Raw genomic sequence first — 25,117 nt, 5'->3', positions numbered from 1 at the left:
GCAGAATCTCCTCCTTGACGAGCAGGGCCTGGCATTCCCCCCTTTCAGAGTTGATTCATATGTGCCCTAAAATATCAAGTCCACGGTCTACAACAGGATAATTAAATATCGGAGCTTGGTTTAGCATATCTGTCTAGATGCCTAGACTTCCATTACCGGAAGTCAGCACAAAGAAAGGTCCTGTTGTGTATTTTGATTGACAGCTGATGAAGATGACTGTAGCTCTGCTTTCTTTGCATTTCAGAAAAGCTCCAGTCGAATAGCTTTTTAACTTTCAGCATTTGACCCAGCCAAATGCGGAACATTGTTTCTGTTTGAGGGACGCCGGGACAGGTGTGAAAATTGCGGCACAGTCCCGCACAAATCGAGATATCTGGTCACCCTAGGAAATACCTTGATGATGTCAGATTGAAATTGGGCAGACTGGGTACAGATGATAGAAAAGCAACAGTAGCATAAAATAACCACTGGTTACATCTAAGATATGCACACACAACATGTGGAACTTGAAGCAGACAGGCTCCAGCAGTAAAAGACCACACCAGTTGCCCTTAATATCATTTAAAAAAAATAAAACTGAGGTTACAATCCAACAGACTCGCCTAAACTGGAAAATAACAGGTTGCTTGTTCTGATGAGACTTGATTTCAGTTACATTTAGATGACTGGGTCAGAATCTGGTGTAAACAACATGAGAGCATGGAGCCATCCTACCTTGTATAAACAGTTTAGGCCGGGGGAGGTAACATAGTGTGGGGATGTTTTTTGGGCACACTTTGTGCTCTTTAGTACCAACAAAGGATAACTTAAATCCCACAGCCTACCTGAGTGTTGTTGCTGAATATGTCCATTCATGTCCTTTAGGGCCACATTGGACCCATTTTTTGATGGTTACCTTCAGCAGAATAATGCACCAAGTCACAAAGCCCAGATCATCTCAAACTGGTTTCTAAAACATGACAATGAAGTCACTGTACTCCAGTGGGCTCCACAGTCACCAGATCTCAGTCACGCAGAGCACATTTGGGATGTGGTGGAACAGAAACTTCACCTCATGGAAGTTCAGCCAACAAATCTGCAGTTGTCATGTGATTCTATTATGTCAATATGGAGCAAAATGTCCAAAGAATCTTTCTGACACATTTTAGAATGTATAAGATGAAAAATTGAGGCAGTTCTGAAAGCAAAACACGTACTACAATGGTGTGTACCTAATAGATTGGCTGCTGTTGTGTGAGTGTGTGTAGGAAACTCATTGCAAAACACTTTGTGGAATAATAATAATGATAAAACTAATCATCATCATCATAGGATGTATAAAAGTGTGGAATCTTTATCTTTGTTTTCTCTGGTGTCCCAGGAGTGTTGATGAATGGGTCTCTGAGGACTCGTTCCCTTCCACAGTGTCTCCAGGGTCTCTGCTCATCAGCTTGTTTCTGGGGACCTGTGCCATGCTGGTCAAGGAAACTGGAATCACTGTGTTTGCCGTGTGTCTGCTCTATGATGCTCTGGTGCTCTGCCGCAACCCTCTCACAAAGTAAGCACAAAGACCTTTGCTGTGTTTTTTCTGAGTGTGATCATCCTTTTTGTATAATTCCTGATATATTTACACAGCTCAGCTTGCTTCTGCCTGGAAGGTGCAGACTTGGAGAATTTGTCTGGCACACATAACAACAACACAAATATTGTTGTAGATGATTTGTGATTTTTGTTATAGTGTTCTTTCTAATAACTGTTAAATTGTTATATTGCCCCCAAATGTGACATAGGGGAATGTGCCAGGATTTAAATACCTGGGATTTCTTTTACTCCGGGTAAAAGGAATCCTAGGCAATTTGTGTGCTTTCAGTTTCCCATGCCCTGAAAAGCTGTGGAACATTTATTTAAGTAATTTATTTTGCCTTTTAATTTTTCACCGATCTGCATCTGACCAGAGTTGTTGCTTTACAATGGCAAGATTTTTTACAAAAACTACTAAACACTGATTAACAAACTTATTTTTGTTGTATTATTATCATCAGGTAGCCTCATATCAGCTATCAACAGCACAAACAGACTGATTTTAGGAAACATATGATTCCTTAGAATAACAAAAAAAAAAACAGCTGACAGCTGAAGGTTGGCTGATATTGGGTTGCAATAGAACAATGATCCCAAGCACAGCAGCAAATCTACAACAGAATGGCTAAAAATGACAAGACATCAAGATTTTGCAAAGACCAAGTCAAGGTGCAGGCTCAAACCTATTGAAATGTTGTGGTAAAACCGTAGAAGAGCTGTGCAGAAACCTATGTCTGCAAACCTCAAACGGTTGGAGGTTGCAGAGCAAACAGAGCCACCAGAAATCTTCCAGTGTCCACCTAATCAAAATACATTGCTTAGCTGAAGATAACAGGTTTGTGATGGAACTCAACAGCTCTGCAGGTGAATGCTGAATCTATTTGGAAAACATGTATGAAAACCATTACTCAGAGATCAGCCGAAGATAGGGGGACATCAAAAACCTCTTTCAGTATTTCTCAGGTGAATGTTGCTAGTTCTAAGCCAAGCTCATTTGGTTACATGATTCCAAGTGCAGCATCTGAATGCACACACTGACCATGATCTCACCTGATCCACTTGTATGATGGGAATGACAAAATGATCGGTTTTAGTTGTATGTTTAATACAATCTTTTCACTGTGGCATAGTATAGTTTAGCTGGTATAGTTTTAACCAGACATAATATCTGAGTTTTAAAATAACTATATAAAAATAAAAATTGATAATAATTTAATTGATGACAACATTTGAAGACATTTCAATTCAGTTTCAATTCAGTTTATTTATAAAGTGCCAATTCACAACACATGTTGTCTCAAGGCACTTCACAAAGGGTTTGGAATGGTATAGGGTTGTTGGGGAGTTGAGATTAAACTACTGAGTGTTACAGTTTGGCCATTTTAGAATGGGCTATGTGTAGGGGTACTAAGTAAAATAATACGTGTCTCCATGTAGAGCCCACTGGTGGCCATTGTTATACTAAAAACCACAAGGATTTGGGGTACCTATGACTGATAACTGGGAGTCAGACTGATAACCATTGGAAAAGAGAAGGGGTCGCACAGGTAACAGAAATGCAGGGTGTGTTTGCACCTCAACCATAACTGAGCCGGTTTAGGCTAAACCTGACTCCCCCTTACTCCATCCAACAGGGGCGGAAGAAGGCAGAGGTAAAAATAATTGGAGAGTGTTGTTTTCTGTTGCATTATGTGAAAGGTGGGTAACTTTAAAAAAAAAGTCAATTCAATCGAATCATATAGATTTCAAGTTAGGCACATGCATTCCAATTAGTAACTAACCATTGAACAGTACAGTCAGATTCAGTTATTTATTCAAATTGGATAAAACGTGTTCTATCTAAGGAAACTCAGCAGATGGCATCCAGTCAGTGACTTGTAGCAGCCCTCCTGGATGCCATCTGCTGAGTGCACGTAGTGACAGTGAACGGTCACTGGCGTTGACTTTGCAGCAATCCCTCATACTGAGCATGCATTTAGCGACAGTGGAGAGTAAAAACTCCCTTTTAACAGGAAGAAACGTCCAGCAGAACCAGGCTCAGTGTGAGCGGCCATCTGCCACGACCGACTGGGGGTTTGAGAGAACAGAGCAGAGAAGGAAAAAGAACACAGAAGCAGAACACAGAAGCACTGATGCAGGAGTTCTTTCTATGGGAAGGAAAAGTAAATGTTAATGGATTTAGCTCCTTTAGTCGTTTCATTTAGGAAGAAAGCACAGATAAACTCTGAGCTAGTTTTTAAGGTTATAGTATGAAAGAGTGCACATACAGTTAATCACAGTAAAAGCTCAGTCAGTAGGAGAGAGACAGGGATAAACACTGAAAGACAGGGCCAAGTGTATCATCAGTAGAAGGTGAGCATTAAGTTGTTGCAAGCAGAAGCTTGGACGATGCCCCCCTCCAAATAGGTGTCACAGGTAGACAAAGAGTCAGGCCAGGTGTAGCTTCTTGGAAGAGAAAAGAGAGAGAACATAAAGTTAAAAGCTGAAATAACAGCAAATAATGCAAAATTGGAGAGTAGTATGAGAATGTAGCGAAGAGAGTGAAAGTGGTCATTATGTCCTCCAGCAGCCTAAGCCTAAGTTTAGCCTTAAAAGTAGACAGGGTGTCTGCCTCACAGACCAAAACCGGGAGCTGGTTCCACAGGAGAGGAACTAACTAAAGGATCTGCTTCCCATTCTACTTCTGGAGACTCTAGGAACCACCAGTAAACCTGCAGTCTGAGAACAAAGTGCTTTGTTTGGAACATATGGAACAATCAGATCTATGATGTATGATGGAGCTAGATCATTAAGGGCTTTATATGTGAGGAGGAGATTTTTAAATTATATTCCGGATTCAACAGGGAGACAATGAAGGGAAGCCAAAATAGGAGAAATATGATCTATCTTTTTAATTTTCATCAGAACTCTTGCTGCAGCATATTGAATCAGCTGAAGGCTTTTAACTGCATTTTGTGGACATCCTGATAGTAAAGAATTACAATAGTCCAGCCTTGAAGTAATGCATGGACTAGTTTTTCAGCGTCACTCCTGGATAGGATATTTCTAATTTTGGCAATGTTCCGGAGGTGAAAGAAGGTAAATCCTTGAAATCTGTTTAATATGGGATTTAAATGACATGTCCTGGTCAAAAATAGTTTTTTTTTACTTTATTACTGGAGGTCAATTTAATGCCATCCAGGTTAAGTGATTGACTAAGCAGTTTCTTTTTTAAAGACTCCAGTCCAAAGACGACAACTTCTGTCTTGTCTGAATGTAGAAGCAGAAAATTTAAAGTCATCCAAGTTTTTATGTCTTCAAGACATGCTTGTAGTCTATCTAACTGGTTGGGCTCATCAGGATTCATGGATAAGTAAAGCTGAGTATCATCAGCGTAACAGTGAAAATGTATCCTATGGTGCCTGATAATTTTACCTATTGGAAGCAAATATATATTAAAGAGAATTGGCCCAAGTACTGAACCCTGTGGTACTCCACAATTAACCCTGGAGTTTAAAGATGATTTATCATTTACATGAACAAACTGGAATCTGTCAGACAAATACGATTTAAACGAGCCTAGTGCTGTTCCCCTTATCCCTACATGTTCCAGCCTTTCTAAGAGAATATTGTGATCAACTGCTTCAAGATGGCGCCGCAGATGATCGCCTCGGCGTGTTGGTGTGCATTGTTTTGTTTTGTTTTTTGCTTTCAAACGGTCTTCTGTGATGGTACCCGGAGCTCTCTCACCAAAGAGGAACCCATGAACGTCGGGGCTACTACACCAGAGGAGTTATTTCCCACTTTTCTGCCTACTGCTCTGGAATTTCTGGACATTCTGGTCAAAGGTACGCTCACCTCTGCTCACGCGGTGAAAGGCCGGAAGAGAGGGAAATGGGCTGGGGTGCTGGTACGTCTTCGCCAGCGTGGACTACAAACACCGTTACCTGGAATATTTCTCTCTAACGTGCGCTCACTTCCCAAAAACATTGAGGAACTGCAACAGCTGTTGGGGAAAAACAGGGACTTTTATTCATCGGCAGTTTTGTGCTTCATGGAGACGTGGCTGTGTGGATTAATACCGGACTCTGCGCTGCAGCTGGCAGGATTCCAGCTCTACAGAGTGGACAGAGACACGGAACTCTCCGGCAAAGCGAAAGGTGGAGGAATCTGTTTCTACCTCAACAGTGGTTGGTGCAACGACGTGACAGTGATTTCAGCAGCACTGTTGTCCATACTTGGAATCCTTCATCATAAACTGTAAGCCTTTCTATTCCTGGTCGGTGTTTACATCCCGCCGCAAGCTAACGTGCAGGTCGCACAGCGCATGCTCGCCGACCAGATACTCAGTGTGGAGCGGACCAACCCGGACTCCTTAGTTATTGTCGTTGGCGACTTTAACAAAGGTAATCTCACCCACGAACTCCCCAAATATAGACAGTTTATAAAATGTTCGACCAGAGAGGACAACATTCTAGATCACTATTACACCACCATCAGAGATGCTTATCACGCCGTCTCACGTGCTGCACTGGGCCAATCCGACCACATCATGGTCCACCTGATTCCTGCATACAGGCAGAAACTAAAGCTCTGCAAACCTGTTGTGAGGACGACAAGGAAGTGGAGCAGTGAGGCTGTGGAGAATCTCCAGGCGTGTTTAGGCTATACAGAGTGGGATATGTTCAGGACTACCACCAACAGTCTGGACGAGTACACAGAGGCTGTGACTTCCTACATCAGCTTCTGTGAGGACAGCTGTGTACCATCATGCACCAGGGTGAGCTACAACAACGACAAACCCTGGTTCACAGCCAAACTCAGAAGGTTAAGACTGGATAAGGAAGAGGCCTTCAGGAGTCAGGACAAAGACATATACAGAGAGGCGAAGTACAAGTTTGGCAAGGTTGTGAAAGAAGCCAAACGACTGTACTCAGAGAAGCTCCAAAACCAGTTCTCAGCCAACGACTCTGCATCTGTGTGGAAAGGGCTCAGGCAGATCACCAACAACAAGCCGAAAGCCCCCCACTCCATCAACGACCGACGCCTCGCCAACTACCTGAACGAGTTCTACTGCCACTTTGAAAGACAAAGGGACAGTCCTGCAACCATCCCCCACGACACCCCCCAACATCTGCAGCCACAATCCACCACCCCCACCTCCCCAACCTCAAGAGGGGCCTTGGCACCTCCAACCCACACCCTGAAGTTCCCCCCCACCAGCCCCCTACCCACGCCGGGGACGGCTCTTTCCATGCAGGAGAGGGATGTCAACAAACTCTTCAGGAGACAGAACCCCCGGAAAGCTGCTGGACCGGATTCTGTCTCACCAGCTAGCCTGAAGCACTGCGCTGATCAGCTGTCTCCAGTCTTCACAGACATTTTTAACACCTCACTGGAGACATGTCATGTGCCAGCCTGCTTCAAGTCCTCCACCATCGTCCCTGTTCCCAAGAAGCCAAGGACCACAGGGCTTAATGACTTCAGACCCGTCGTCCTGACCTCTGTGGTGATGAAGTCCTTTGAGCGCCTTGTGCTCTCACACCTAAAAGACATCACCGACCCCCTCCTGGACCCCCTGCAATTTGCCCACAGAGCCAACAGGTCTGTATATGAGGCAGTCAACTTAGCCCTTCACTTCATCCTCCGGCACCTGGACTCCACAGGAACCTACGCCAGGATCCTGTTTGTGGATTTCAGCTCTGCCTTCAACACCATCGTCCCAGCTCTGCTCCAGGAGAAGCTCTCGCAGCTGAGTGTGCTCGACTCCACCTACAGGTGGATCACTGACTTCCTGTCTGACAGGAAGCAGCGCGTGAGGCTGGGGAAGCACGTCTCTGACTCCCTGACCATCAGCACTGGCTCCCCCGAAGGCTGTGTTCTCTCTCCTCTGCTCTTCTCCCTGTACACCAACAGCTGCACCTCCAGTCACCAGTGTGTCAAGCTTCTGAAGTTTGTGGACGACACCACCCTGATCGGACTCATCTCTGATGGTGACGAGTCTGCGTACAGATGGGAGGTGGACCATTTGTTGGACTGGTGCAGCCAGAACAACCTTGAGCTCAACGCTCTAAAGACAGTGGAGATGGTTGTGGACTTCAGGCAGAACCCAGCCCCACCTGCCCCCATCACCCTCTGTGACTCCACAATTAACACTGTGGAAGCTTTCCGCTTCCTGGGAACCATCATCTCCCAGGATCTCAAGTGGGAGCAAAACACCAGCTCCCTCATCAAGAAAGCCCAGCAGAGGATGTTCTTCCTGCGGCAGCTGAAGAAATTCAACCTGCCAAAGACTATGATGGTGCACTTCTACACAGCCATCATTGAGTCCATCCTCGCCTCCTCCATCACCATCTGGTACGCCGCTGCTACAGCCAAGGATAAGGGCAGGCTGCAGCGTGTCATTCGGTTTGCTGAGAAGGTGATTGGCTGCAGTCTACTGTCGCTCCAGGAACTGTACACCTCCAGGACCCTGAAGCGGGCAAGGAAGATTCTGGCTGATCCCTCCCACCCCGGTCACATACTCTTTCAAACTCTCCCCTCTGGCAGGAGGCTGCGGTCCACCCGGACCAAAACCTCACGCCACAAGAACAGTTTTTTCCCATCTGCCACCAGCCTTGTTAACAAAGCCCGGAAACCACACTGACACTCTCCCTTTCCCCCCCACCCCCCTTTTTTGCTGACAGGACACTTGTAACTCGCAACTCTATGCGTTACATTATCGCTCAGCTTGGACTCCTGCTTTGCTTGCACTGCCATACTTGCACACTGATCATCTGCACTGTTGTACTGCTCTCGCACCCAATACTGCTCTATATTTACTCTCACTCACTTAAAACTGTGCACATATATTTATATTATATTGTAGATATGTTTATACTGTTTAATTTGTATTGTATTGCACCGACTATGCCAAAACAAATTCCTTGTATGTCCAAAAACGTACTTGGCAATAAAGCTTTTCTGATTCTGATTCTTATTCTGTATGACATGCAACACCGAGATCTAACACGACAAGTACAGACACAAGTCCATTATCTGAGGCCATAAGAATATCATTAGTGACTTTCAGCAGAGCTGTTTCAGTGCTATGATGAGCTCTGAAACCTGAGTGAAACTCTTCAAACAGGTCATTGCTGTGTAAATGCTCACACATTTGATTAGCAACTGTTTTCTCAAGAATTTTAGCTAAGAATGGAAGATTGGATATAGGGCTGTAGTTTTTCAAGTCATCTCGATCAAGTGAAGGTTTCTTAAGTAAAGGTTTAATTACAGCTACTTTAAAAGCTTGTGTTACATATCCATTTACTAAGGGTGGATTAATCATATCTAAAATGGGGCTGGTAATCAGAGGGAACACTTCCTTAAATAATTTGGTCGGGATTGGGTCTAAATAACATGAGTTATTTTTGATAACTCATGAAGCTCCACATGATCAAAACAGTCCAAACACAGATCAAGTTCTGCAGTTACTTCCAATGTTGTCTCACTTCCTGAGGATTAAGTAATCATCTTCAGGAGTATGTCAAATATTTAAGTTTTAATAGAATCAATTTTATTTAAAAAGAATCCCATAAAGTCATGACTGCCGAGAGCTACGGGAATGGATGGCTCAACAGAGCTATGACTCTGTGTAAGTTTAGCAACTGTACTAAAGAGAAATCTAGGATTATTCTTCTTCTCTTCTATTAATGATGAGAAATAAGCTGTTGAGGTTTGGCGAAGTGTCTTTTATTTTTCCAGATTAAGTAGGAATCCTCTAGGTGTGTAGAGCGCCATTTTCTCTCCAATTTTCTAACATTGTGCTTTAAAGTACGCAGCTCTGAATTAAGCTAGGGAGCCAGTCTTCTATGAATAATTACCTTCTTTTTCAAAGGGGCTGCAATGTCTAATGCATCACGCAATGATGAAGTAACACTATAAACAAGAGAATCAATTTGTGAAGGGGAAGAAACAAAATTATTGCCCTCCACTGTTTTTTCTGTGATAATGAGGAAATTAAAAGTGGAACAGATTCTTTAAAGGTTGTTACAGCATCTACAGGTTGTTAATGATCTACTATAATGACGTTTTCTTTTAGGTGTGGAGTACTCGGTTAAATGAAACTCATGAGAAAATATTGTTATGTCTTTACACTCATTGCCATAAGTCAGCACAAGATCCAGAGAATGAAGACAAAAGTGGGTAGGTTTGTTAATGTTTTGAGCAAAGCCAATTGAGGCTGAGATAGCATTAAAGGCTATATTTAGGCTATCACTTTCAGTGTCAACATGAATGTTAAAATCCCCCAATATAATAACCTTATCTGTATTTAACACTAAATCAGATAAAAGGTCTGAAAACTGATCTACAAATTGAGAGTAAGGGCCTGGTGGACGGTAGAAAACAACAAACACCACAGCACACCAAGGACCGGGCACCCCGCCAACCCCGCACCCAAACCCCGGAGGTGCCCCAGAATGCCGGCCACTCATCCTCCCGTACGGCACACCTCGCCCAACCAAAAAAGGCTGGCCAGCCTCTCCACCAAATCGAAGCCACATCTCAATCAACACTGCACACCACCCGGCCAAGACCCCTCGTTGGGGCCCGGCGAGTCTGCCACTGTTCTTATTAGTCTACTATTGCCCTCCTGGCCCCAAAGGTGACTTTTGAACTGAATTTGGCAATCTCCTCACTGTCATTACTGTCAACTATGAGAAAATTATTCTACTAGGTGACTTCAGCATTCATATTGATGATCAGGATGATAGATTTGCATCTTTGTTCTTGATCTCGTTCACACCTTTGACTGTACTCAGCATGTTTCTGGTCACACATGAAGATGCTCATACTCTTAATTTAATTTTTACATTAGGCGTCAACCTTGTTAATCTCTCTACCATCAATACCAACATCTCAGACCATGATGCCATTTTATTTAGTTTTCCTTTAGCAGTTGAAATTGTTTTAGACCTATTTCATCTCAGACTGGTAAACACTTTTATGAAATCTATTAATGTTACCCCCAGCTTCAACAGTTAAATTCATTTCACTCTACAGACACTCTGGCAACAGAAATCTTGTGCAGATGTATAGCAACAATGGACACTGTGGCCCCTTTTAAGATGTCCAAATCCCACTCCGCTTTGTCCAAACCAGCACCTTGGATAAATGACTGTGTTCGAACTATCAGGAGGGCATGCAGACGTGTGAAAAACCTTTTAAAGGATTACAATAGTGGTTAAAGTGGTTAAAGAAGAAATGTCTAAATATTTCTCCAGCCTCATTGCTTCAAATCCTCATAATGCAAAACTTGTATTAATCACTTTAAATTCTTTAATTTTTTCTGAATAAAATCTCTAATATCAGAACTCAAATTCTACCATCTATGAGGGGTCAAAGTAACAAAAATGAACTTGAAATGAACTTAAGGTGTGAAATACTGAATATGGTCAAATTGAGTGCCGTAATAACCAACATGTGATTAATTTTGCCTGAGTGAAAATTAAAATCTGTGAATTTGGAGGTCATTAAAATAATAGCATGGTAAATGTTAATGTTATAAATTTTAAGGTTATCAAATTTAAAGTTGCCTGTTTTCATTTACTGCCTTGATTTTGGCACCTCCATTTTTATTACTTCGTTTTTTTTCACTTATTGCGTTCTCAGTGTTTTTGTTACTTCTGGTAGATCAGAATATGGCAGCAGCCCCGGTGTAGGTACCAGATGTGCTCGGGCGGTCAGATCTGCCCGGGGCCCTGGGCCTGCTGATGACATTACAATACAGCAACATCGTTCGGACAAACTACATCGGGCCCCATTTCATAAGGACAAGCTACATGTGCTCATTAATAAGAATAAAATCGGCTCAGGTATTCATTTATTAAATATTTTTGCTTTTATTTCACATTTCTTTTGGCAACCTAAACCTCTTTACACCGTAGCAATAAAGCTCTATTGAATTTGAAGATGAATTAATTTTATTTAGTTAGTTTACTGTGCGTGTCTGGCACTATTATTTGTTAGACAAAATATGAATTATACCTTAATATGCCAAAAAACATCCTATTATTGATGATAGGAACACATAAGGGCAATTTAAATTGTTTTTCCCCATGTGAATAAATTAATTTGAGTGTATATATAATTTTATTCATTTATAGTGTGCCAGTCTGAGATTATTTATTTGAACAAATATCAGTTCCAATATTTACATCTCTCTATTGAAAAAAAATTTATCAAAGGCAGTAACCTCCCACCCTAAAGTCCAAACATTTAACATCAAACCCCACACTTTATAATTAAAGAACCTTATTACAAGTCAACTTTACCAGCTATGTTTGAAAAATTTCACATTTCCCTTTTTAAATGTTAAAATCACTAACAAATCAATCAGTGATAAAAGAAACTTTGTCATCAAAACACAAATACTGTATAGAGCTGATACAAATGACAAAAGCAGAGAGGATCCTGGTGTCTGCTCCTCTGGACAGGCAGAATTATGGATGGGATGCTGGAGATGTAAGAAGGGGAGATACAATAAACACAGGTGTTATATCTTTGTTACACTTCATTGTATGGCGCCTGCCAGGATGGCAACCACTGCCAAGGTTTTCATGGCAACCCCTTAATACATCACAAACCTGCGCTTGATGCAGCAGGGAAGTAAAACATTCATTTAGTGAGTATGTATAACTGGTTACACTGTGAATAAATGCAGCTCCAAAAATGCAATGGCATTCATATGTTGCAAATATGACTTGAATATGAGCCGCTAACATTAACATTAAGTCACATTGTTAGTTACTTTTAACTGTAACTTTTTGAAGCCTGTCGAATGGTGGCCTTTCTGTTCTCGGGAGTGTTAGAAGTGATTAGAATGTGGTAAGCTCTTTTTGATAGGTAACGCAAGACTTCTTTGTAAAATTCGTCTATGTTTCATACAAACTGCAATCCCTCCAAAACTATGTCAGTAATAACTATGTCAGGGATATCGTTGGCCACAGGTGGAGCCGCAGGGAGTCAAAAGCAAGGAGCACCCAGGTTGAGTTTCCAGACTCTCCACCTCAGTTTCTCTTTAATACGATGAGCCGGGAATCAGGCACTTTCTCCGAAAGAGGGAGGGAACACTGCTTGGTCAGCTGAGAAACACAGAACCTCTTTTTTTTTTTTTTATTAAGTGGAATCTTAATAAACTGAGTATATATTTTGACCTCAACAAACCTACTTTCTTAAAAGCATATTTGGGATCACAGAAAGCGTATTATTTACATTTTTATTCACAATTTTTGCCACTGTCCTCTGCCATTGCTACCCGAGCTCGACCAATATCATGGGAAATTGTGGGTCATGGACTACAAAACTCCGCTGTCGTGATGGGGCTGCTGCCGTATTCCAATCTACCGGAAGTAACAAAAATTATACTGTGAACGCGATGAGCTCAGATGCTGGCTGTACATTGCTAGATCTCTCTGCTACAAACGGTAGGGACAATAACAGGGAAACTGGCTCTGAATTACATGTAAAAAAAATAAAATGACACTTATTAGAATTATACTTATGGGACAAATATTGAACACATGAAGCAGATCACAAAAGACACATGTACCTAAAAAAACATCTGACGCTTCAGTATTTAGTCAGCATTTCTGTTGCTATGTTTTAAGCAATGTCAGCTGATTTAATATTAACTGATGGTCCCTACTTGTTATAGACAGTCCTATCTCTTGAAGTGTCAAGACGCTTTCGTGGTCGGCAAGACTAAATAGGCCCATTCTGCATAAGTGCAGTTCATTAAAGTTTTTTTTTTTTTTTCAAATTTATGAGCATGTTTTAGTTAATGAAAGCAAGCTTTTATCATATCATTGCAGAAGCTTTAAAAAGTGCAAATAAAGGTTGGTTCACAAGAATGATAACTGGAGCCAGATGTAGGCTGCACACCATTATTATGATACACTGCCTGGCTAAAAATAAAGTCGCCACCAAAAGAAAAAGGTCACATACACTAATATTTCGTTGGACTGCATGTAGCTTTGATTACAGCACGCATTCGCTGTGGCATTTTTTCGATAAGCTTCTGCAATTTCACAAGATTTATTTCCACCCAGTGTTGCATTAAGTTTTCACCAAGGTCTTGCATTGATAATGGTAAAGTCTGACCGCTGCGCAAAGCCTTCTCCAGCACATCCCAAAGATTCTCAATGGGGTTTGGGTCTGGACTTTGTGGTGGCCAATCCATGTGTGAGCTTGAAGTCTCATGCTTCCTAAACTGATTTTTCACAATTCGAACCCAATGAATCCTGGCATTGTCATCTTAGAATATGGGGGAATAACCTGGTCATTCAGTATATTCAGGTAGTCAGCTGACCTCATTCTTTAAACACATACTGTTGTTGAACCCAGACCTGACCAGCTGCAACCCCAGATCAAAGCACTGCCCCCACTGGCTTGTACAGTAGGCACCAGGCATGATGGGTGCATCTCTTCTTACCCTGATGCGCCTATCACTCTGGAACAGGGTAAAACTGGACTCATCAAACCATATGACCTTCTTCCATTGCTCCAGAGTCCAATCTTTATGTTCCCTAGCAAATTGAAGCCTTTTTTTCCGGTTAGCCTCACTGATTAGTGGTTTTCTTAAGGCTACACAACTGTTCAGTCCCAGTCCCTTGAGTTCCCCTCACATTGTGTGTGTGGAAATGCTCTTACTTTCACTATTAAACATAGCCTGGAGTTCTACGGTTGTTTTTCTTTGATCTGATTTCACTAAACATTTAAGTGATCGCCGATCACGATCCATCAGGATGTTTTTCTGGCCGCATTTCTTCCTCAAAGACGATGGGTCCCCACTATCCTTCCAGTTTCTAATAATGGGTTGGACAGTTCTTAACCCAATTTTGGTAGTTTCTGCAATCTCCTTAGATGGTTTCTCTGCTTGATGAATGCAAATGATTTGACCCTTCTGGAACAGATTGACATCCTTTCCACGACCACAGGATGTGTCTTTTGACATGGTTGTTTAAGAAATGAGAAGCAACTCATTGCACTAGTCGGGGTTAAATAATTTGTTGCCAGCTGAAACATAATCGCCCATGCAGTAATTATCCAATGGGAGGTTCATACCTATTTGCTTAGTTAAATCCAGGTGGCAACTTTTTTTTTTGGTCAGTCGGTGTAATATAGTCAGCAGAAAGCCTCATCAGCTACTTCACCTACAACATTTATCTGTGTAATGCTCTAATGTAACCACGCTTAATGAGAAATGATAAAGCTATTTAAACTGGATGCTAATGAACAGTGTTTTGAGCACCACGATCTTTGATCTAAATAATTCCTAAATTAATAATAAATCAGATGATAGATCCTGTTCAGATGAGAGATTAATTCTCTAGCAGGTAAAAGAAGAGGGTGGCAACTTTAATTATGAAACTGTTTACATGTTAAGGAAATTGAATTTATTTATGGTGTCAATTCAGACGGTACTGTGGAAATCTTGACAAATGCAAGCATCTGCATTTCAGCTCTAAGTTTAGCTGAGCTGTGTTGATATGAAAAACACAGCAGAGACCACCAACATAATGCCACTTAAACATTTGTTGACTGTTCAATAAACCTTTAAATGGCACACTCAAGCCAAGGTGCAACTTCAATGATCACACAATCTAACAGTTTTATCCTACTTTAGGTAAGGCAAGGCAAGTTTTATATAGCACTAGGTTCTAAAAAGTAGCCTAGTTCTGGCGCAGCACCCCATCACTAGCCCTTACACAGCCTGGAGGTGTGTTTGGGGTCATTGTCCTGTTGAAAAATAAATGATGGTCCAACTAAACCCAAACCGGATGGAATAGCATGCTGCTGCAAGATGCTGTGGTAGCCATGCTGGTTCAGTATGCCTTCAATTTTGAATAAATCCCCAACAGTGTCACCAGCAAAGCACCCCACACCATCACACCTCCTCCTCCATGCTTCACGGTGGGAACCAGGCATGTAGAGTCCATCCATTCACCTCTTCTGTGCCGCACAAAGACACGGTGGTTGGAACCAAAGATCTCAAACTTGGACTCATCAAACCAAAGCACAGATTCCACTGGTCTAATGTCCATTCCTCGTGTTCTTTAGCCCAAACAAGTCTCTTCTGCTCATTGCCTGTCCTCAGCAGTGGTTTCCTAGCAGCTATTTTACCATGAAGGCCTGATTCACACAGTCTCCTCTTAACAGTTGTTCAAGAGATGTGTCTGCTGTTAGAACTCTGTATGGCATTGACCTGTTCTCTAATCTGAGCTGCTGTTAACCTGCAATTTCTGAGGCTGGTGACTCGGATGAACTTATCGTCCGCAGCAGAGGCAACTCTTGGTCTTCCTTTCCTGGGGCGGTCCTCATGTGAGCCAGTTTCTTTGTAGTGTTTGATGGTTTTTGCGACTGCACTTGGGGACATTTTCTAAAGTGATGTTGGCCACTCATTTTTCTTTACTTAGCTGCTTTTTTCTTACCATGATACAAATTCTAACAGTCTATTCAGTAGGACTATCAGCTGTGTACTGTATCCACTTCCTGCACAACACAACTGATGGTTCCAACCCCATTTATAAGGCTTGAAATTCCACTTATTAAACCTGACAGGGCACACCTGTGAAGTGAAAACCATTTCAGGTGACTACCTCTTGAATCTCATGAACAGAATGCCATGAGTGTGCATAGCAGTAATCAAAGCAAAAGGTGGCTACTTTGAAGAACCTAGAATATAAGACATATTTTCAGTTGTTTCACACTTTTTTGTTCAGTATATAATTCCACATGTGCTAATTCATAGTTTTGGTGCCTTCGGTGTGAAGCTACAATATTCATAGTCATGAAAATAAAGTAAACTCTTTCAATGAGAAGGTGTGTCCAAACCTTTGGTCTGTACTGTATGTCAAAAACCACTCTACTTTACAGATTTCTACAGAAATATTATGTATTAATAGAATTAGATGGTGGTGTGGAGACAGCTGCCACTCACAGTAACTCGTCAGAAACTCTCTGTATTGCAACCTGTAGTTAGTCCTTTCATTTATTCAAGAGAGGAGCTCCTGCCTTTAAAAACAATGAGACAAGCCAGGATACCACACACCATTTTGGCAGAGCTGAGTAAAAAAACCCGGAGGCTGTGTGTATATATATATACAGGGGTTGGACAATGAAACTGAAACACCTGTCATTTTAGTGTGGGAGGTTTCATGGCTAAATTGGACCAGCCTGGTAGCCAGTCTTCATTGATTGCACCAGTAAGAGCAGAGTGTGAAGGTTCAATTAGCAGGGTAGGAGCACAGTTTTGCTCAAAATATTGAAATGCATACAACATTATGGGTAACATACCAGAGTTCAAAAGAGGACAAATTGTTGGTGCACGTCTTGTTGGTGCATCTGTGACCAAGACAGCAAGTCTTTGTGATGTATCAAGACCCACGGTATCCAGGATAATGTCAGCATACCACCAAGAAGGACGAACCACATCCAACAAGATTAACTGTGGACGCAAGAGGAAGCTGTCTGAAAGGGATGTTCGGGTGCTATCCCGGATTGTATCCAAAAAACATAAAACCATGGCTGCCCAAATCACGGCAGAATTAAATGTGCACCTCAACTCTCCTGTTTCCATCCGAACTGCCCGTTGGGAGCTCCACAGGGTCAATATACACGGCCGGGCTGCTATCGCCAAACCTTTGGTCACTCATGCCAATGCCAAACGTCAGTTTCGATGGTGCAAGGAGCGCAAATCTTGGGCTGTGGACATTATGAAACATGTACAGGTCCTTCTCAAAATATTAGCATATTGTGATAAAGTTCATTATTTTCCATATTGTCATGATGAAAATTTAACATTCATATATTTTAGATTCATTGCACACTAACTGAAATATTTCAGGTCTTTTAATGTCTTAATACGGATGATTTTGGCATACAGCTCATGAAAACCCAAAATTCCTATCTCACAAAATTAGCATATTTCATCCGACCAATAACAGAAAAGTGTTTTTAATACAAAAAACGTCATCCGAAAAAAGTATTTTGGACCACTGAGCAACAGTCCAGTGCTGCTTCTCTGTAGCCCAGGTCAGGCGCTTCTTCCGCTGTTTTTGGTTCAAAAGTGGCTTGACCTGGGGAATGCGGCACCTGTAGCCCATTTCCTGCACACGCCTGTGCACGGTGGCTCTGGATGTTTCTACTCCAGACTCAGTCCACTTCTTCCGCAGGTCCCCCAAGGTCGGCCCTTCTCCACAATCTTCCTCAGGGTCCGGTCATCTCTTCTCGTTGTGCAGCGTTTTCTGCCACACTTTTTCCTTCCCACAGACCTTCACACTGAGGTGCCTTGATACAGCACTCTGGGAACAGCTTATTCGTTCCGAAATTTCTTTCTGTGTCTTACCCTCTTGCTTGAGGGTGTCAATAGTGGCCTTCTGGACAGCAGTCTGGTCGGCAATCTTACCCATGATTGGGGTTTTGAGTGATGAACCTGGCAGGGAGTTTTAAAGGCCTCAGGAATCTTTTGCAGGTGTTTAGAGTTAACTCGTTGATTCAGATGGTTAGGTTCATAGCTCGTTTAGAGACCCTTTTAATGATATGCTAATTTTGTGAGATAGGAATTTTGGGTTTTCATGAGCTGTATGCCAAAATCATCCGTATTAAGACAATAAAAGACCTGAAATATTTCAGTTAGTGTGCAATGAATCTAAAATATTTGAATGTTAAATTTTCATCATGACATTATGGAAAATAATGAACTTTATCACAATATGCTAATATTTTGAGAAGGACCTGTATTGTTCTCTGATGAGTCCACCTTTACTGTTTTTCCCACATCCGGGAGAGTTACGGTGTGGAGAAGCCCCAAAGAAGCGTACCACCCAGACTGTTACATGCCCAGAGTGAAGCCTAGGGGTGGATCAGTGATGGTTTGGGCTGCCATATCATGGCATTCCCTTGGCCCAATACTTGTGCTAGATGGGCGCGTCACTGCCAAGGACTACCGAACCATTCTTAAGGACCATGTGCATCCAGTGGTTCAAACATTGTATCCTGAAGGTGGTGCCGTGTATCAAGATGACAATGCACCAATAGACACAGCAAGACTAGTGAAAGATTTGTTTGATGAACATGAAAGTGAAGTTGAACATCTCCCATGGCCTGCACAGTCACCAGATCTAAATATTATTGAGCCACTTTGGGGTGTTTTGGAGGAGCGAGTCAGGAAACGTTTTCCTCCACCAGTATCACGTAGTGACCTGGCCACTATCCTGCAAGAAGAATGTCTTATAATCCCTCTGACCACTGTGCAGGACTTGTATATGTCATTCCCAAGATGAATTGACGCTGTATTGCCCGCAAAAGGAGGCCCTACACCATACTAATAAATTATATATATATATATATATATATATATATATATTTATTTTATTTTATTTATTTTTTGTTAAAGCCTGTCTCCCCTCTCTGGTCCCCCTTTTTTCTGCAATCATTCATCCCTCTCTCACCACTGGAATTGTCCCTACATCCTTTACAACTGCTGCCATTACGCCAATTTTGAAAAAAGAAAAAACTTGCGCTGATTCCTCCAACTTATCTCCAATCTACCCTTCATCTCCAAAATCCTTGAAAAAACACTTGCCTCCCAACTCCGCTCTCACCTTTCCCATAATGATCTATATGAACAGTTCCAGTCCGGTTTCCGCCTACTCGCTAGCACTGATACAGCAATCAATAAAATCACAAATGATCTCCTCATGGCACCCTATTCTTGATTCCTCACTGTCCTCATCCTCCTCGACCTGAGTGTAGCCTTCGATACCATCTGTCTCCATCCTCCTCAATCTTTGATTGGCAGGTCTCAGACTCCATTAGACTGGTTCACATCTTACCTCTCGGGCCATACTCGGTTCATCCAGCTTAAGTCCTTTAAATCCACCCCTTTCCCTGTCACTTCAGGTCAGAGCCCTGGGGCCCCTCCTTCCCCTTGGAAATATTCTCTGTAATTTTAATTTTCAATGACACCCAGCTCATCCAGTCTTTTGTCCATGTCCCTCACTGGTTGCATCTCTGAAATATAAACTAGTTCAAACTAAACTTCCTCCAATTAAACAGTTGCAAAACTGAGGTTCTGCTCATTGGCACCAAATCCACCTTATCCAAAGCTGGCAGTTTTTCTCTCACTATTGATAATTCCAGTTTCACCCACCCCCCAGGTTAAGAGTCTGGGTCCAGCTGGAAGCGCGCAGTGGCCCCACTCAAATAAAAACAGCCAAACAGCCGGCCCAGCACAACAATACACCACGCAAAAGAGGACGCATGACCCACACGCCCAAACACCCCCGGGCCTACAGAACCAACAGAGCACTCAATCTCCGATGCCCCCCCTCAGCCTTGCACCCTAGCTGGACCAAAGCCACAACCAGGCCAGCAGAATATCAAAACATGCCCCACACCAACACCGAGGCCACACCCGACCTACAACAGTAGGTCAACCTAAACACGGTGAAAGCCACCAACCCCAAATACACACCACCCACCAGGAAGCACCCAGCAGACAAGCAAACCCCACCCCAGTACAAGGCGGAGAGGTCAGATGCAACCTCTAAGTCCAGCGATGCCCACCCCGCCGCATCCACACCCGACGGCTAGAGCCCCACCACACAGGACCACCATCGCAACACACCCTACAACAGAGTAGGACGCAGCAAAAAAACAAAACAAAAACAAAAGCCATGCACAAAGCACACACTGCTCAAATATGCCCCCCCTTGCAAAACTGTACCCCTGTGAAAAGACCAATAATATTCACATCAAAGAACATATGCCTGACACCCAAACACCAGCCAGAAGCAGCCCCATAAGAAAACCCACATCGAAGTCCACACACAGCCCACAGAGCCAAACCAAAATCAACCAAGTAGCCGAGACCACTCCACCCCAAAAACAACTCCGGTCACTCCATCCACTCAAATCATGCAGATCCCTCCTCCAAACAAATGATTAACGTTTTGTGCTGTGACGATTGCTGTTTGTATAATTTTCAATACCTTTATAAATAAATAGGTTAGATATGCTAATTTACTCGTGGTGTTTTTTTTTTAAATAAAACTATTCAGGATGTTTCATATCTCTTTTATATTGTGCTTTTTACAATCAAATTTTGTGCATGATATTACTTTTTACATAACCTTAAAATTGGTTATCTTTATATCTTTTTTATTTAATTTATGCTTTAGTTCTTAATGCATTCTTTTTGGCAGGCCTTTTTTGTCCTTTTGTCATCCACAGCGAGCTGTTATACTTTTTTGGGTAAAAACCTTTACAAAACAAAGTTTATTGTATGGTTCTATACATTTTTCTAGAAATGATTCAAAGCCCTTTTGGTATCTACTTGTTGATACACATGATACCATTTCTCTGCCATTAAATCTGTTTTTAATTGCATTATTAATTCTTTAGATACATTCTCAGCTTTTGTGATTTGATAGTCCTGTATTTTTAGTTATATATTACAAAAACTGGCAGATGATTACTAATATTATTGATTATTACTCCACTTACAGTATTACCAGGCTCAAGCAGCAAAAGCAGGGCCTCTACAGGGCCTCACACTTTAGGGGGTGCTCTACGGTGCTAAATTGAGATAGGCCAACTGGTAAGTCTTAGAGATATGAAATTTAGTATACAGGTAGAACTCTCCAAATCAAGAAAATATGTATTTTGGAGGTGTGTCCTAAACTCAACAGGAAGATGGCAATTTTGGGTCAAAATGTCATTTTTGGCCAATTTTGACTTTTCTACATGTTGAACTTTGACAAACTCCTCCTTGGGATTTTGAACTATTGAATTCAAATTTGGTTTGTATGCCCTTAAGACTGGGGATTAAAAGGTATCAAAATAAAGAGTTTTTGAGGATGTCCAGGGGGCGTGGCCAGACCACAAACTTTATCTACTCTCCAAAACATTCAAACAGCTGCAACTTTGACATTGAAAGGCTGGTTGAAACCAAACTTGGCATGATTGATCCCCTTTGGGTGCCAGATGATCCTGTGTGGTCAAATGCTGACATCATCAAATCCCCGCCCCCTGAAATTAGGAAGTCACTTTTTCATTTGAAAAGGTCCCTCTTTGGCCCTCTTGACCTAATGGACTTGAAATTGTGTCAGAAGACAGATAACAAGTCGGTCTAACTTTTGTTTGGAGCGTATAGCCCAGTTGCTAGGCAAGTTATTACTAGGATGTCAGCATACATGTCTGCTTGTCAGCAGACATGTATGCTGACATCCTAGTAATAACTTGATTTGTTTTTATGTTTGTTCCTGTATATTCCAGGAACTATATTTCTGCTGTCTGATTTGACTGGACACAGTTAGAACTCCAGCTTTGATTGACTGGATTTGATTTTGGTTCTGCTGTTATGTAGGTTGTTTCAGTTGGCAGAAAATCTAAAATATAGCATCACACTGTTCTGGCTGTTGCCTTGGTGATAAGATTAAGGAACATGTACAGAGGGATGATTATTTTAACCCTCTGGCATGTGATCCACAACATCTCTGTTCACATGATGGTTAATGACTTTCTTTGTTTGTGACACAGCTATGTGATGTGTTGCGTTATCACTGGCACCACACTCTGTTTCATGATCTGTTTTTTTACAGGTTGTCTTTTTGCACTAAAAATGGTAGCATTTTAAAATACAGCGGGAGCAAATAGTTTGTCAAAGAAATAAATAGCAAAGGTGAAGATGAGAAAGGAAAGTAAAAGAAGAGAAGGGCGGGAATGAAACTGATAAGAGTGTGAGACACTCTAACTGTTGCAAATTCCCATGAGGTCGTTGCTCTTACCCTTTCCACGCGGCTTTGAAAGCTCTACACAAGAACAAAGTGATGGGGCGTTGATTGGATTCTTTCCTTACTTGCTATCTTTTTTTTTTTACGTCATGCTATTTCTTCACTGCAGTCACAACGGCAACAGGGTTTGGAGCTGTTTGATGTATTTGTCTTCTTCAATATGCCCGACATCTGAGCCAATGTTGAAACCCATTGTACTGTCCTAGACCAGGAACCGCACAGCTTGACACCTTGATGCGGTTTAGTTTCCTGTTTACTCCTTCCTGTTTTTAAATGAACACTATAGGGAGAACAATCTGTGCAGAGTTTGAATTATCATTTCATTTAAATAGCTTTATGTCATTCATCTGTGAAAAGAAGCCTGAATCAGGATTGCAAAGGAGAAACTTAAAGCTTTGCTGCTGTGCATTGAACTGATATCCAGCTGGTCTGGGCTAAACCATCAGTTTGGATTGTTTTAGTATTATTTTTTTATTGTTATCCATAATAATGTGCAAATTCTGCCGATGTTTGATTCCTACAGCACAGTTGGGTTGGGTCTTGTGTAGCTTTTAATACTGTTAAGAGTTCCTAAAAAACCATCTTACCGTTTTCCACTACCGCATTTCAGATCCCGTTCCTGTTCCGATTCCCGATTGTGATTCCAAAACTGGCGACACATGTTTCCACCAAAAAGAGGTTATGGAGCACGAACTCTGGTCCAACTCAGGCACCGCAGAATACTTGGTTCTTCTGCGCGAACCGTAACATCACCCATGGGCGGGTAGGGAGCTGCACACAATAGAAGCAAAAACTACAGGAGCGATGACGAAGAATGTATTGCATAAACATTATTTACATGTTTACAAAACCACACTAAACATGCATTGTACAATTACTCGTTTCTGTTACATTTGCAAAGCTAAACATATGCAAATGAAAACTTTGTACATACCACTAGTCACCGTCTCCTTTTCTGTATTAGGTGTAGTTTATGGATGCTCTTTCTCTGCATTAAAACGAACATTGCACGCAGCTCAACAAGCTCCGCTGTCTCGCTACCACGCTTCCCCATGTTGTGTGAAGCCCACTGGTGATGACTCATGCTTAGTTCCCAAAACTAGTGAAAACGCTCGTCGGTGGTCAACGAAACACTAAAACTGGACAGCATGAGAACCAAACCGGTTCAAAAGCGATCGTTCTTTCGGTGGAAAAACGATAACAGTGGTATGCAGTATTACCCTCTGCCTAGACACACTGGTGTTTTAAGTATTTTCAGGCTTTCTAATATATTTCTAACATTACTTTTCTAGAATAAGGATGCAACATATTGCTTTTTTTACTAAAATCGTTAGGGTCTGCCATTTTGGGTTTTTTTGTTTACTCTTTCTGTTAGGTGTTTTCTGTTTCTTCTGATAAGTAGTTTACTTATTTTAAGTTATCACTGTCTAGATGTTCATGTGTTTCCTTTTAGATCTAGTTTTTTCCCCAGGTTTTGTTGTTTAGTTCTTTTTTGGTTAGTCCCTCATGTTTATGTTCTCTGTCAGGTCTCATTAGTTGCAGTCTGTCATTTGGTGTTCTGTGTTTGTTTTATTTTCCCAGTTAGGTTTTTCCTCATGTCCTCAGATTACTCTTGTTAGTTGTTACTCTCTAGATTCTTATATTTTGTTTGGTTATAGTTTTCTGAGATTTGTTATCACGAGTTGTGTTATTTAGTTTTGTTTCTCCTATTAATTGGTTTCCATCAGATACATTCCCCCTCAGTTCCCTGCAGCTGCTTCTTCTTCTTGTGTTTTTTTTTTTTTGCCGGTTGGCAAATAACTTTGAGGTGTACGTTACCGCCACCGACTGGTATGGAGTGTGGTTCCTCATGGTTTGAAATTTACCTATTTACTATTACAATAATCAAATTCTATTTATTAATTTAGTTTTCTTAAAAAATCTAACTATGATTTGAATATGTCTGATCCTTAAACAACTTTGCAATGTATCTATCAACTTAAAATTTTCTTTAATACCTACAAATTCTCTCCTCAAAATTGTTCTTTCTTGTTCATTTTTCTGACACTTCAATATTGCATGTTCTATTTTTTCCTCCTCTCCACAATAGTCACATTTTCCCGTATTATGTTTCTTTATCTTAAACGATGTAGAATTAAATCGTAATCTTGTAATTAATCTTTCCTCTTTTCTGCTCCTTCTTCCAGTTCTTACTTCTCCCACTATCTTGTTGAGTCTATAAAACCATGTTCCTTTCTTTTCTTCATCCCACCTTTTTTGCCACTCTTTCTTGATTTTCTGTTTCTTGCCTCTGACCTACTATTGCTAATTGGGGCCTGCCATAGCAATGCATAGGAGAGCAATGCACTGCCTCCATGCAATGCATGGCAGGCACCTATTACTATTCACCTCTAAACTGGTCTCTTTATTGGGGCCTGCCCAAGCATTGCATAGGAGAGCAGTGCATTGCAAAGCAATGCACTGCCTCCATGCAATGCATGGCAATGCACTGCCTCCATGCAATGCATGGCAGGCACCTATTACTATTCACCTGGTCAAAACCTATCTCCGTTAATGCGGCCCGAACCGCAGCGCGCACCCCCACAATATATACATCAAAACGTCCGGCTCGGTCCCGGGAGGTGTGCTATTACTTTTATTGGCGTTTCGAGTTACCGTGGCAACGTAATTAACGAAAAACCACCCCCCCAAAATCCCCATAGGAATGAATGGAGTCAGGGGCGGAAGGAATCCTCAAAATT

At 41.8% G+C, this 25,117-nt stretch overlaps 1 protein-coding gene across 4 annotated transcripts in view; it reads left to right on the top strand.

The window, feature by feature from the left end:
* The window catches only part of tmtc1 (transmembrane O-mannosyltransferase targeting cadherins 1), a 235,338-nt gene that overhangs the window by 54,850 nt on the left and 155,371 nt on the right, over nt 1-25,117 (top strand). For all 4 annotated transcript variants that reach the window (XM_047390474.1, XM_047390473.1, XM_047390475.1 and 1 more), the window contains exon 4: nt 1,361-1,537. In XM_047390474.1, coding sequence (XP_047246430.1) covers nt 1,361-1,537 — 177 coding nt within the window. The remainder of the gene's footprint in view (nt 1-1,360; nt 1,538-25,117) is intronic.

This window comes from Girardinichthys multiradiatus, chromosome 17, assembly GCF_021462225.1.
Source record: "Girardinichthys multiradiatus isolate DD_20200921_A chromosome 17, DD_fGirMul_XY1, whole genome shotgun sequence".
Classification (NCBI taxonomy): Eukaryota; Metazoa; Chordata; class Actinopteri; order Cyprinodontiformes; family Goodeidae; genus Girardinichthys; species Girardinichthys multiradiatus.
The sequence above is the reverse complement of the archived record's forward strand: the minus strand, read 5'-3'. Positions and strand labels throughout refer to the sequence as shown.